Source organism: Chamaea fasciata, unplaced genomic scaffold (assembly GCF_029207755.1).
Source record: "Chamaea fasciata isolate MVZ Bird 193981 ecotype frontalis unplaced genomic scaffold, bChaFas1.0.hap1 SCAF_3, whole genome shotgun sequence".
NCBI classification, from domain to species: Eukaryota; Metazoa; Chordata; class Aves; order Passeriformes; family Sylviidae; genus Chamaea; species Chamaea fasciata.
This window is the reverse complement of record NW_027094088.1, coordinates 19,102,263-19,116,588: the sequence shown is the minus strand read 5'-3', so window position 1 is coordinate 19,116,588 and position 14,326 is coordinate 19,102,263. Positions and strand designations below refer to the sequence as shown.

Genomic DNA, 14,326 nt, shown 5'->3' with positions numbered 1-14,326 from the left:
AGCACATGCATAAAAAGACCTTACATGATCCAGGGTCTGCTTTGCAAATAGTATTCTGTATTGCTAACACTCACAATTGCATTTAGACTGTACCTCCCCACATATAAGCTGTTAGCACAATAAATACCAAAATACCCATCAACTTAAAGAGTTATGTGTCTGCAGCTGAAATGCTCAAGTGACTTGGGAATGCTCTCCACTTTTCTCTCAAAGCATAGCAGTCTCCATGGGCAACAGGTGAAGAGCTACAATGTTGAGAATTCACAATTTTCCTGAGTTTTCAAGAATATAAGTCAGAAAGTTTTAGGATGTTTCAGGACAGACAACTAGAGCCATGTGAATTTGGCACTTTCTTGGGCACAGTCCTAAAATTCAGGAGAGAAAACATTTTTTGTAGCTCTGTCTCCCTTATGAAAATCTGCCCAACCATGGTTGAAAAGAGACATCCAAATACACTCCAGCTTTTCAGCTGGATTGCAAAATGTTCTCTGCCAAAAATGAAAAGGACATGGTTGCAAGCTGGGTTGCTTTTGGCAGCAGGGATTATCTTTTACCATTTTTATGTCAGAATCATCTCTTAAAAACTAAATATCAAAAATGAAAACATTCACAATGGGCAGCCATTCTGAATTTGGAGAACATCAGCTTCTGTTGGACAGTGGTTAACTGCTTGCGGAAACTTTTTCATACAGAAAGAATCCAGTTGGTGGTTTTTGCAGGGTCTATTGATTTCTGTGGCCACCACTTCCTCAAGCACAAGCACACTGTGCCATAGTGGTATCCTGTGAGTGGCTCTTCAAGCTGCTCTCAGGAGCTACTAGCCTTGACTTTGGAAGCAGAAACAGATTTTATCATTTAGTGCTCACAGTCTGATATGGAATCAGAGAAGCAAGTTTAGAAGCTATTCTTGGTTTTTCCTGATAGATCAAGCATTCTTTCTGATACATCAGGGCTTGAAGAATTCTGTATGACCAAAGAAGTATGCTGGGCAAGTCAAAGCCTGAACCGAGCCACTCCACTCTCATAGATTGAAGTTCTCTCTGATGAAACACATTTGCTTCTTCTTGAACTTTCTTTAACAGCAAGATATCTTCTGAAGGGATGAACTTGTAACTCTGGGATATTGGGATATTGGCCAGAACTACTCTGCTTGAGGTACAGAGGAGACAACTCAGACACTCAGCAGACCCTTGAATATGAAGACACCCACTATCTTTCAGTGAGTCAGGAAAGCACCACAAGACAGCAGACTGAGACTAGGAATAGCCCCAATGATTACACTCCCCCTGGTTATAGTTTATTCTATAGAACTAGTAGTGAAGTAATGAAAGGCACATTCTGACAACCTATGCAAATTGCCTTCAAAACACAGACTACAATATGTTGACTCCTCATCCAATTACCCTATATGTTTAGTAGCTCTGGAAAAAAAATAGACTGATGAAATCTTTACAAACACATTCCCCTAAGAAAATTATTTTGAAACACTGAACTTAAATAAATGAAGAAATGCTTTTCTCCAGCTCTCACCTAAGAAGGTAGCCATGTATTTTCTTAACATAGGCAAGCTCCCATGTTAAGTTCACTGCATTATGAGCTGCAAACTGTAATTAATCTTTCTTTTAAGGAGCATTCTTAGAGCATTCTACATTAAAAGGGCTTCTCACAGCTCTCTTCTACCTTCTCTTTTGAATGTTAAACACCAAATCCACTCACACTATGTTTAATCTTATGAGACCGTGTTTCCTGCAACCCAGATCCTTCCCAGCCTTGGTCTCCCAAGGCCTCTTATTGACATGTCTCTTTCATGGAAGGTGATGCTCAGAAACAGACACTCTGTCAGTGGGGAAACAACAGGAGAACTCAGACCAGGCATGACTCTGGGAATGGTTTTCCATCAGCCATCAATCGATCTGCAGTGTGATGGATATTCATCTCTGTGAGCCTGCTGATGGGCACAACAGGTAAGAGGATGTGGGGGTTTCTGGAGCCGACACCCAAGTGCCTGTTCTTGACAACGAGTTCACTGTCAGAGAAAGAAGTAGATGTGTTACTCCTTTCACCTGGTCTCCTCTGCTGCCATTTTTGGCTGATTACCTGAACACACAAGAATATGACAGCTTCTAATTAAATTATTTTACTTTTAAATTTATTTTACTTTGTTCCTCTTGCTTCTTAAATGTTCACTATCCAAGTGTGGTAAACTACAGTTATGTCTGGAAAACAAGGGAACAAAAGGTTTCCATTTACACAAACTATGGAGTTTTACCAAGATTGTTCCATGTTTACTCTGTATTTTAGTTCAAGGCAGCCAGTATCACTATAGGTGATACTAACAAAATTGGCTTGGCTAGATCCCCACTTCCTCTGCAATGGGGCAACGGCACCATTGTCCACTTTATGGCAACCAGTCCAGGACAAGGAGAATGGAGCATGCCAGAGGGCATTTCTGTGGCTGATATGACCAGCTCAGACTGTGCTGCACGTGCATTTCACTGTACCTGTTGCAGGAAGAATGATACAGTTTTGGCACTTCCCTGCTCATCCACTGTGGCTGTGACTGGATTGGCTCCTTACCCAAGTGCATACATGCTTCCTGTAGAAGCCCTGTTCCAGAGTGATTCTGTTTTGGGAAGAATCTTGTGGGAAAAAGTCTGCAGAGTGTAGGGAGGCAGTGAAATTTCAAAGAGGGCGTTGTTAAAAATGACTCAAACCCTGGGTGGGAATGAGTAAATAAAATTTAATTAGAACCCGTTGAAATTGCAAAGCAAGGCAGACAGCACTGAGCACACAGTCAGCCTCTTTCTGCTCACCAGAAGCTCAGCTCACAAAATGGCATCTCCGCATTTTATATGCCTGAGAACAGCATCAGCCTCATTAATATTCATGAGCAGTCTCTATAATGTCCTTCCAGCACCTCCCACAGTCCGTGCCTTGCCCAGATACGTATACTTGGCTCTTCCCAGGATACATGGACTCTTCCTTATATGTAAAGTTGGCTCCTCCCAAGGCATGTCAGTCAGTCCTTTCATGCCTTTCATTGGTGGAACCCTTCTTGTATCCTGATTTGTGGTGCCATGTTACCCTGCCAGGCCTCCCAGCAACAAGTGTCACCAACTTCCTGCCGCCTCTTACCAGGGGCAGATGTACACCCTCCCTGACATGTTTTTACATCCCTGTCAGCCAGCGCTGCCAGGCAGTAACCACAAAAGCAGAGGGGAGACCAGAAAAGGGTTAAAACCATATTGGAACAACAAAAGTACATATCAAAAGAACTGTAACTGTTAACAGAATTTCTCCCTAACATACTTAGTAACTCCTCCTCATTTGCATAGGCCAACCACTACACCTTACTCATAAAAATGTGCTGGCATGCTAGGTGTTCTCTGTGATATTAGCAGGCTGTGACAGGAGAAAGCCACTGCCTGCCCCAGGGCCTGCACAACCTCATCCAGCAAGATAAGGGACCTAAAGAAAGCTGCAGGGAGCCTTCTTACAAGGGCAGCGACTGATAGGACAAGGGACAGTGGCTCTACAGTGAAAGAGGGTTGCTTTAGATGGGATACTGGGAAGGAATTCTTGACTGTGATGATACTGAGGAACTGGTATGCCTTGCCCCTAGCAGCTTTGGTTCCCTCATCCCTCGAATTGTTGAATTGTTCAATGACACCTTCTGAGCCAGGCTGTGACCAAATTTCTCCAGTACAAACTATCCATCCCCACCAATGGCAGGAAGTCAGAGCTATGTGATTTCCAAGCTCCCTTCCACCCCAAACCATTCCATGGCTGATGGATTCAGTGTTGCCCCTCCCCCAGTGGGCCCCGGTTGCACAGGCCCCCACAGCGCCCCAAACACGGAACCCAGCCCTCAGTGACATCAGCCCCGGGGCCGAGGGCACCACGGGCAGCGCGGCTGCTGCCGGGCACTGCGGCTGTGGCTGTGCTGCTGCACGGAGCCCTCAGTGCTTGCAGCTGACACGTGCCTCTGGCAGCCATGAATTGGCTCGGCCTCCTCGTCCTGCTGACCGTGGCCGGGCTGGCCCACGGCATACCGTACCCCTGCGGGTAAGTGGCCCCAGGCCCTGGGAGGGAGCCATGGCAACACTTGAGGCCTTCCCTGGAGGGGACCCGCCTGGCCCCCATGGCTGGCCCACAGCCTCCCACCCACCACGGGGAAGCCTCAGTTCCTTGGACAGACAAACATCCCGTGGGCTTCCCTGGCCTGCTGTGCCCGCAAACCCTTGTGGGGAGGGCAGAGGGCTGAGCTTCAGCCTGAGCCACAGCAGGCCACGCAGCAGCGTGGAAATGACTTTCTGCTTGCAGAGGTTCCTGCGGCCTCCGCGCTCCGCAACCCGACTACAGCTCCACGACTTATTCCACCGGCAACGAAGCTTACGACTACGGCATGACGCGCGTTGTGGGTGGAGTAGGCGCTCTGGAAGCATCCTGGCCCTGGATCGTCAGCATCCAACATCCAGGCCTGGGCCATTGGTGTGGAGGGTCTCTCATCACTGCCGATTGGGTCCTCACAGCGGCCCACTGCTTCGACAAGTTGGAGTAAGGCAGACTAGGGAATGGGGACACCCTCGCTACACCAGCAGGTGCCCTGTCAGCAGCACCACCTGCTACTCCCATCCCCTTTCCTCTCAGGCAGCCCAGCCGCCACAGTGCTCAGGAGAAGCCTGGGCTTGTGCCAAGGCTTCCTAGCAGCCTCCAGCTCGACATTCCCCCAGCCCAATGTGTGCGAGGGCACTCGCACCTGCCAGAGCACTGCGCCCTCTCTGCCTTGCCAAGCAGAGGAGAGGCAGCCGCTGGGCTGCTGTGCTACGTGGCCCTGCTCCCTCTCAGCCCTCTCTCCGTCTTCTTTCCAGTGACATCAGCATGCTGTATGTGGTGCTTGGAGCTACCGAGTTCACTCAGCCGGGCCCTGGGGCTGTAGTTCGCAACGTGAAGCAGGTGGTGGTTCACCCCTACTACAGGCGTGCCGACTTCAGCTACGACATTGCCCTGCTGCAACTGGACGGTTCTGTCCAGTGCAGCGCCTACATCCAGCTGGCCTGTCTGGCTGACCCCGCCCTAGAAGTCTCAAAGCTCGACAACTGCTGGATCGCTGGCTGGGGTTCCACCACTGCAAGAGGTGAGTTCCAGGAGTGAAACCTGAGCCAGCTAAGTGCACTGGGGAGAGGGTTTGGGCTTCCTCACAGCAGAGACCGAAGCCAGGCTGAAGGACGTACCCCGGTGCAGAGGTGGGCCTGGCCTGCTCCCCAAAGGCAGGAAGCAGGGACACCATGCCCCAGTGCCTCTGCAGAGGGAAAGCCGTGCCCAAGGGACAGGGATTCCTCCCCTCAGACAGGCAAGGAGAACTGACACGGGGATGCTGAGGGCTTATTGCTTTCTCTGCTCCCAGCTCAAGGTTCAAGTGGTCGCCTGCAGGAGGCCAAGGTCCAGCTCATCAATTCCCAGCTCTGCAACAGCACAGCCTGGTATGCAGGGCAAGTCCACCCCTACAACTTGTGCGCTGGTTACCCACAGGGCACCATCGACACCTGCCAGGTATGAATGTGTCACGAGCCTCTCAGCCCCCAGCAGCATCAGCAGCCCTGGCAGCACTGCCCAAACACCGCCCAGGGTCTGCTTTGCCCCGGCCAGTTCGCCCGGTCACCCTCCCAGCCCCAGCTCCCCCCCCCCCCCCCCCCCCCGCCCCCAGCTGCTGGGGGGGCTTCCTACACCCTCCCCATCCACTCCTACTTGCCCAGTGCCCCCCTTGTGCCAGAAAGCCCAGACAGCCCAGCTGGTGGTCTTGGCAGCGCAGAGATCCTGGTGCCAAACATCCATCCTCTGCACATCCAGGACTCCTGCCTTGTGCAGAGAGGACAGAGAGAGCCCTACCCTCCAGGACCCCAAGCCATTCACAGCCAGGGCTCTGGAGGCTCCAGCCTCTGAGGAAAGCCTTCCTCTGCCTGGAATACAGTTCTGGCAGGGGCTGTGAGAGAAGAGGAGACAGCCCCAGTGCTGGCAGGGGCCACTCAACGCCACCTTAATCCTCTCTGCTCTATTGCAGGGTGACAGTGGTGGTCCTCTCATGTGCAAGGACAACACCGCTGAGTACTGGTGGGTTGTCGGCTTAACCAGCTGGGGAGAAGGCTGCGCCAGACCAAAGCGGCCTGGAATCTACACCTCCACTCGGCACTTCTATCACTGGATTGACTACAACATCCGTGCGTTCCACACAGCTGAAAGGGCTTCCTGAGCAGCAGGACAGGCAGGATCCAGGGCAGGCTGCAGTGCACCGCGACCATCTCCTGCTGGGGCAATGCCTGCTGATCCAAAGGCAGCCTCAGTGCCAAAACCCTGCTCTGCCCCGCCCCCATTTCTCTCCTGTGTGCAGGCAAACACTGGAGTTGATCTAACTGTTGAAATAAAGTTCCCTTTGTTCACAGGGAGCCGTCTTTTCAGTGTCATTCCAATTCCTGGGAAGGGCAACAAGTGCCACATTCGGCACCTGCAGAATGAGCCTGAGGCACGAAGGGACAGAGTGGCTCCAAAGAGCACCAGTGTGCCTGGTCAGAGAGCAGAGGGCTCTGAGCCACCATGGGCTGGAGGAAGCCGGTACGCCAAGCCCAGGAAGGGGATAGGACAAAAGCAGACACCTTGGGGACAGTGCTCAAATGCCCATGGGCTGATGATTTAGGGCCCGGTGTAAGCTTGGGCAAAGAGAAGAGACCAGAGACAGTCCCAAGCATGACAAGGGAAACTCCTGCCTCCTGAGTGGACTGCCAGTGATGGCTGGGAAGGCTGACGTGAAGCAGAGATTGGACAGAGATAAAAAAATAAAGTAGGTATTTCTTGAAAGGCCTGCAGAATCCACCTTGGCCAGGACAGGAGCCTGATCGGGGCTATCCACAAAGTTGGACAAATAATGGCCACAAAATGGCTGACGGGTCACAAGATCTTACGTTTTTATAGGTTTTGGTCCATTTGCATATTGGGGTTTAATTGTCCAATTACAGCTTCAGCTGGTGGGGTCTCATCCTTCTTGTTTTCTCTCTTCAGTCCGCTGTTGTTTATGCTGTTGGCCTGAAAGTTGCCCTCGGTCCTCAGCAGGAAAAGGATTTGTTTGTCTGCTTCCTCTATAAAAAGAGCCTACTGGCACTTAATGCGAGGCTCAGAACTACACCCCGAAGCAGCACAGAACCTAAAAATACGAAAGCTAAAGCTCAAGGCATCACCAGTGCCCTAAGGCAGAGCCAGAGTTCACAGGGAGTAAAGGGGGACTGATGTGCTAGGTGGTCACACTTCACAGATATTCAAAGGAAGAGCTGGGCTCATTCTGGGGAGAGGAACCTGGCAGAAACAGCAGGAGAGCACACCAGGAATGCCCTGGAAGGCCAAAGTGAGTGGGCCAACAGCAGCTGCAACAGCAAGGCTGCTCACAGGCAGGGAGGGCCAAGCCTGGGAGCCATGGGAAAAAGATCCCTGGGCGTGGCTCCATATTTGGGAGGAGACAAAGGCAGAGACAGGGAGGAGTCAAGGAAGATGAGGCTGCTGTGTAAGTCTGGCAAATGGAGAGAAGGAGCAGTCAAAGATCCAGCTGCACAGACACAAACTGCAGCTTGCTGTGCTTCTTTGTCTGAGTGCTGCACATAAGCACCACAGGATGGGCAAGAACCTTCTTATCTCGACTCACTAATTAACAAATCCTCTACAAACGGTTCAAATTTGCCCCAGAATTTAGACTCTTTTCAGTCAAACCTCGATATTTGGGGTGCTGGGACGGGCAAAGAAAAAATGATAGCGTAATGCCATGGGGAAGACTTGTTGAAGGCAGTTGCTGTCTGTTCCAGGTGAAGGCAAGCGAACATTGACTTTCTAAATATAATGGAATGTTGCGGTGCGAAAATTATTACTGTGCAATTTTATGCAGAATGGTTTGTTCCAGATTAGCCCGTGTTCTAACCCCTTTGGTTTTTCCCTAGTTGTGGCTCCTGCCCATCTCCCTGCAACCCTGCCCAGACTCCGGTGGGGGGCTGGGGTGATTGGCAGAGCCTCTGACTTCCCCGCCCTGTATTATGTATCAGATGCCCTGTGTGCTGTCTTTTTGTCTTGGTAATTCCCACCCCACATGGTATTGGTCCTGGGCTAATCCCTGCCCCTTTCCACACCCCTGGTACTTAAGGTCAAGGAGAGCCCAGAGAAGTCATTTTTCACCTGGCCAGCTGGCAGCAATAGACCCATCTTGTCACCCACGTGAGAGTCTGCCTTTCTTCCACGCCGAAGCCACACTTCTGCCTGAGGGCCAGGGCTCACACAGCAAGAAGGTACCGGAGTTGTACCCATTAATGCGTGTTCGGGACCGAGCTAGCCGTTGCAGCTCTGAACGTCCGCATTAATGGAAGGCTTCAAAATGCCTTGGGCTAGGTGTCACTCCGTCTGCTTCTGGACATTCTTCTTGGGTTCCAGGCAAATGGAGTCCTGTCTCACGGCATGTGGCATTCTTCCCTTTGTATTAATCAAGATGGGCCGTGCTGAGAACAATCATGCCACATCTGTACTTGGCCCCGCCACCCTGGCATAAGATTCTTCAAATCTTTGCTGAAGCAAATTTCAGGGGCTGCCTGCTCACTAAAGACACCGAGTCCAAGAGTGTCACTCAGGGTTGGGGCTGGTCATTACCCTGCCCAGAGGGGAGACAAGCTTAGAGCTGCCCAGTCATCCTGGCACGACCTTGTTGTGCAAAATTCTGCTGCCCATAAGAGTTTCTCCCAGTTCTCTACAACTTTGGCCACAGACATGTCCTCACCTAAAACAGGGATATTTCCCATCACATCAGACACCTTGATGCATGTGAAACCCTCTTCTGCATGCCAAGAAGGGATTTCCACCCCCTTCTGTGTGTGCTCTAGCACCCATTTTGCGGCACGAGGGACGCAAGGTTCTCCCTGTGCCTGTCTGCAAAAGCCTTCAAGCAGAGACTCGAGCCCCTCTACCTCACAACTTACGGGGGCCTCCACAACTCCTCCGTGGCCACCTTACACTGATCGTGCTGCGCGCACCTTCTTCACCCGCTACCCATGACTTCACCAAATCTGCAGCAAATGCCGCCACAAGAGAGAGGCTCAATTCCATGCTTATAATTTACACAGACTCTGCGCATGGAATTAGAACACTCCTCCCATGGCTCCTTCCTGCTCTAAAGATCCCAGGTGAACTCAGCAGTACCTGCTGTGACAGGACGGAGGCTCCAGCAGGACTGTCCTTCGGTCCCATCTGGGCTGCCAAAATGCTGAGGGATCTCCCCTGTGTGACCATTCCAGAGGCACAGGTGACTGCAACAAGCTGATGGGTGACCCGTTTGATTCCCTCCCCACACCGCTCTCAGCCAGTCAGAGCGGGTATCCGTACCCATTCAACCTCAGGACTCTTTGCCCCAGCAGACTCACAGATGTCACATTCCATAAAGAGCCACCGGCTCCTGCTGCAGCACTCAGGGTCCGTTCAAATCCCTGGCCTGTGCCACAGCACCCTGTGCCCTCTGCCATGCAAAGGGTGGCAGTCTCTGGTCCCAGACTCCCACCAGCCAGAGCTCAATCTGCAGCTGGCACTGCAGCCGCACAACCAGCTCCCTGCCCCAAATGGATTCCTCAGCAGCTGCTGGCCTCAGAGACTGCGCAGCCTCATCCTGCAAGAAGAGGGGCCTAAAGAAAGCAGCAGAGAGCAGCCCTTCTTACAGGGGCAGGTCCTCAAAGGACAAGGGCAATGGCTTTACAGTGACAGAGGGTGGCTTCATATGAGATATTGGGAAGAAATTCTTGACTGTGAGGCTGCACGGATACTGGCATGGGTTGCCCAGAGCAGCTGTGGATGCCTGTTTTTCATGTAGGCAAGGTCAGCACAGAAGACGCAGACACCAACTTCAGGAATAAATGTCATTTACTGCAATTCAAAACCGCAACCAATGGGAAAAGGATAAGCTAAGCAATGCACCTAATCATTACTATAAAAGACTGCCTACAGTGATGAAGAAAGACACATCACAAGTTACCCTAATCCTTGACCATCATGCAGGTCTGCCCATCAAGTGGGGGAAGCCAGTGGCAGTCACAGTGAAGGACTGGAGAACCGCTCCCAGCCAACTGGGAAATCCCGCAGGTGCCTTCCCCTACAGGCAAGGAGGTTTCTGACTGGGCTGTGAGAGAGGCCCACCTTTATACTGTTGAATAAACAAGCTACCATAACATCTAGTGCAGGGGCATCTGGTTTTTTTTCTCTTCTTGGGATGCTCCCAAGGCCTTGGAGGACTCTAGGAGGAACCAAGGAAATTGTCTGTGATCCTACATCCCAAAAGAAGGCCAGATGTGGCCTTGTCCAGTTTCTGATTAGGGAAAGGCAAATCCACGTTTTGCCGAGGAGCGGATCTCGATAACATTTGGTTGGCAGGTTCACGCAGAGGCCAACTTTTGATCAAGAGCTCTTGTTCCTGCCTCAGTCAGGTCCTGTTGATGAAGACTTAGTACTTCAGTGTCCCATCCTCCCTCAGATTGTTCAACGGCAGCTTCTGAGCCAGGCTCAGAAGAGCAAACTTCTCCAGTACAAACTATCCATCCCTACCAATGGCAGGAAGTCAGAGCTATGTGATTTCCAAGCTCCCTTCCACCCCAAACCATTCCATGGCTGATGGATTCAGTGTTGCCCCTCCCCCAGTGGGCCCCGGTTGCACAGGCCCCCACAGCGCCCCAAACACGGAACCCAGCCCTCAGTGACATCAGCCCCGGGGCCGAGGGCACCACGGGCAGCGCGGCTGCTGCCGGGCACTGCGGCTGTGGCTGTGCTGCTGCACGGAGCCCTCAGTGCTTGCAGCTGGCACGTGCCTCTGGCAGCCATGAATTGGCTCGGCCTCCTCGTCCTGCTGACCGTGGCCGGGCTGGCACTCGGGACATGGGACAATTGTGGGTAAGTGGCCCCAGGCCCTGGGAGGGAGCCATGGCAACACTTGGGGCCTTCCCTGGAGGGGACCCGCCTGGCCCCCATGGCTGGCCCACAGCCTCCCACCCACCACGGGGAAGCCTCAGTTCCTTGGACAGACAAACATCCCGTGGGCTTCCCTGGCCTGCTGTGCCCGCAAACCCTTGTGGGGAGGGCAGAGGGCTGAGCTTCAGCCTGAGCCACAGCAGGCCACGCAGCAGCATGATGTAAAAATATCCCCTGCACACCCCCAGGGTCTTGAGATTACTCAGTTATTAGGAGGCTTTGGAGGGAATTTTTATCAAGGACAAGATAAAAATATCAGAAGAGGCCCTTTCCCCAGGACCTTTGTCCCTGGCGTTTATTCTTCGAAATTCCAGGGGGGAAAGAGCAGGAGCAAGGAAAGGCGAGGCATTATATAGGCCCCTGCTCAGGGAAAAGATAGTTGGACCATAGCCAATGGGATCAGAGGAGGAAGGAAGGGTCATTCTAGTTGGTAAGGAAACTCCAGGGGGTCAGAAGGGAGAAACCATTCCCGTAGAGAATTACAACAGCATGGAAATTACCTTCTCTTTGCAGAGGGACCTGCGGCCTCCGAGCCGTGGTGTCTGACTACAGACTCATGACTTACTACTACGGCAACATGGCTTATGATGACAGCATGACACGCATCGTTGGTGGTGCAGGTGCACTGCCAGGGTCCTGGCCATGGATTGTCAGCATCCAGCATCCCTGGCTACCAGATCTGGGACACCTGTGTGGAGGGTCTCTCATCAGCACTCAGTGGGTCCTCACAGCGGCCCACTGCTTCGATAAGCTTGAGTAAGGCAGACCAGGGAATGGGGACACCCTCGCTACACCAGCAGGTGCCCTGTCAGCAGCACCACCTGCTACTCCCATCCCCTTTCCTCTCAGGCAGCCCAGCTGCCACAGTGCTCAGGAGAAGCCTGGGCTTGTGCCAAGGCTTCCTAGCAGCCTCCAGCTCGACATTCCCCCAGCCCAATGTGTGCGAGGGCACTCGCACCTGCCAGAGCACTGCGCCCTCTCTGCCTTGCCAAGCAGAGGAGAGGCAGCTGCTGGGCTGCCATGGTACATGGCCCTGCTCCCTCTCAGCCCTCTCTCCGTCTTCTTTCCAGTAACCTCAACATGCTGTACGTGGTCATTGGGGCCACCCAGTTGACTCAGCCAGGCCATGGGGCACAAATGCGCAGTGTCAAGCAGGTGGTGATACACCAGTACTACAATCCTGCTGACATGAGTTATGACATTGCCCTGCTGGAGTTGGATCATCCTGTCCAGTGCAGCCCCTACATCCAGCTGGCCTGTGTTCGTGATGCCCCACTGACAGTGTCACAGCTACAAAACTGCTGGGTGGCTGGCTGGGGTGCCACCACTGCAAGAGGTGAGTTCTCAAGAGCAACTCCTGAGCCATCTCAGCACACTGGGGAGAGGGTTTGGGCTTCCTCACAGCAGAGGCCAAAGCCAGGCTGAAGGACATACCCTGTGCAGAGATGGGCCTGGCCTACTCCCCAAAGGCAGGCAGCAGGGATACCGTGCCCCAGTGTCTCTGCAGAAGAAAAGCCAAAGTCCACGGAAGAGGGTGCCTTTCCCAAGTCAGGAGAGGAGAATGGGCAACATGGTGCTCAGAACTTATACCTTTCTCTGCTCACAGCTCCAGGTTCAAGTGATCACCTGCAGGAGGCCAAGGTCCAGCTCATGGATCTCCAGCTCTGCAACAACAGTGGCTGGTATGCAGGGAAAATCCACACCCACAACTTGTGTGCTGGTTACCCACAGGGCGGCATTGACACCTGCCAGGTAGGAGCATGAGCTTCTCAGCCCCCAGCAGCCCTGGCAGCACCGCCCCAACACAGCCCAGGGCCTGCTTTGCCCAGACACTCAGTCACCCTCCCAGCCCCCTTCCCGCACACTCCCCATCCATTCCTGCTTGCCCAGTGCCCACCTTGTGCCAGAATGCCCAGCTAGTGCTCTTGGTAGTGCAGACAGAGGTCCAGGTGCCAAACATCCATCCCCTGCACATCCGGGACTCCTGCCTTGTGCAGAGAGGGCCCTACTCTACAGGATCCCAAGGCATTCACAGCCAAGCCTCTGGAAGCTTCAGCCCCTGAGCAGAGCCTTCCTCTGCCTGGAATACAGTTCTGGCAGGGGCTGTGAGAGAGGAGGAGACAGCCCCAGTGCTGGCAGGGGCCACTCAACACCACCTTAATCCTCTCTGCTCTATTGCAGGGTGACAGCAGTGGTCCTCTCATGTGCCAGGACAAAAAAGCTGAGTACTGGTGGGTTGTCGGAGTGTCGAGCTGGGGAAGAGGCTGTGCCAGAGCAAGGCAGCCTGGAGTCTATACATCCATTCAGCACTTCTATGACTGGATCCTGGTCAACACAGGCACAAACACAGTTGGAAGGGGTTCTCCAACATCACAATCCTGGAGTCATTTTATGACTGCCCACCTACCAACTCCGAAGCCGTGGCCACCACGACCCCCCATTTCTAAGCCATTGCCAACAGCATTTCCCACTCTTAAGCCATGGCCACCACGACCCCCTACTTATAAGCCATTGCCAACAGCAGTTCCCACTCATAAGCCATGGCCAACACAACCCCCTACTTATAAGCCATTGCCAACAGCATTTCCCACTCATAAGCCATGGCCAACACGACCCCCTACTTATAAGCCATTGCCAACAGCACTTCCCACTCATAAACCATGGCCAGCACAACCCCCCATTCATAAGCCATTGCCAACACCAATCCCCTCTCGAAAGCCTTTGCCGACAGTGGCCCCCACTCCTAAGCCAACACCACTGGGTGAGGTTAGCTCCTGCCCATTTCCACTCAACAAGCTGATAGATTTCTTTACTAAGGCGAAGAAGCTCCTTCGTCAGGTCCTTGGACAAAATACAGCTTGAGCAGCAGGACAGACAGGATCCAGAGTACACTGCAGTGCACTGCAACCATTTCCTGCTGGGGCAATGCCTGCTGATCCAAAGGCAGCCTCAGTGTCAAAAACTTGCTCTGTCCTGCCCACACTCCTCTCCTGTGTGCAGGCAAACACTGGAGTTGACTAAGTTGTTGAAATAAAATTACCTGTGCTCAAAGTGAATCAGTTTTTTGGTGTAATTCGAACTCCTGGGCAAGACCCATTGGGCACAAAGGGATAGAGTGAATCCAAAGTACTCCGAAGTGCCTGGTCAGAGAGGAAAGTGCTCTGAGCCACCATGGGCTTCAGGAATTTGGTACGTCAAGCGTAGGAAGAGGATAGGAAAATATTTTTGTTAAGGCTCCAGTATTTGTTGAAAACTCCTAGGAGATATTACTGCCTCACTGTACTCAAGATAAATTCCT

The 14,326-nt window shown here is 52.6% G+C and overlaps 2 protein-coding genes across 2 annotated transcripts; both read left to right on the top strand.

Annotated features, from left to right (window-relative positions):
* Positions 1 to 4,305: 4,305 nt before the first annotated feature.
* LOC136286238 (acrosin-like) lies at positions 4,306 to 6,250 on the top strand. The gene is made up of 4 exons (XM_066177596.1): positions 4,306 to 4,557; positions 5,005 to 5,137; positions 5,408 to 5,553; positions 6,062 to 6,250. Exons 1-4 carry the CDS (start codon positions 4,306 to 4,308, stop codon positions 6,248 to 6,250), a joined length of 720 nt encoding a protein of 239 aa, XP_066033693.1.
* Positions 6,251 to 10,879: 4,629 nt separating this feature from the next.
* LOC136287623 (acrosin-like) lies at positions 10,880 to 13,890 on the top strand. The gene is made up of 6 exons (XM_066180388.1): positions 10,880 to 10,950; positions 11,542 to 11,784; positions 12,099 to 12,364; positions 12,635 to 12,780; positions 13,210 to 13,608; positions 13,777 to 13,890. Exons 1-6 carry the CDS (start codon positions 10,880 to 10,882, stop codon positions 13,888 to 13,890), a joined length of 1,239 nt encoding a protein of 412 aa, XP_066036485.1.
* The last annotated feature ends 436 nt before the right edge of the window (positions 13,891 to 14,326 follow it).

Bases quoted from the DNA above. Each gene is read 5' to 3' on its own strand.
- LOC136286238 (XM_066177596.1), top strand. From the start codon at position 4,306: ATGACTTTCTGCTTGCAGAGGTTCCTGCGGCCTCCGCGCTCCGCAACC. The intron at 5,138-5,407 runs GTGAGTTCCAGG...CTCTGCTCCCAG, and splicing joins GGGTTCCACCACTGCAAGAG to CTCAAGGTTCAAGTGGTCGC. The intron at 5,554-6,061 runs GTATGAATGTGT...GCTCTATTGCAG, and splicing joins GCACCATCGACACCTGCCAG to GGTGACAGTGGTGGTCCTCT.
- LOC136287623 (XM_066180388.1), top strand. From the start codon at position 10,880: ATGAATTGGCTCGGCCTCCTCGTCCTGCTGACCGTGGCCGGGCTGGCA. The intron at 10,951-11,541 runs GTAAGTGGCCCC...TTCTCTTTGCAG, and splicing joins GGGACATGGGACAATTGTGG to AGGGACCTGCGGCCTCCGAG. The intron at 12,781-13,209 runs GTAGGAGCATGA...GCTCTATTGCAG, and splicing joins GCGGCATTGACACCTGCCAG to GGTGACAGCAGTGGTCCTCT.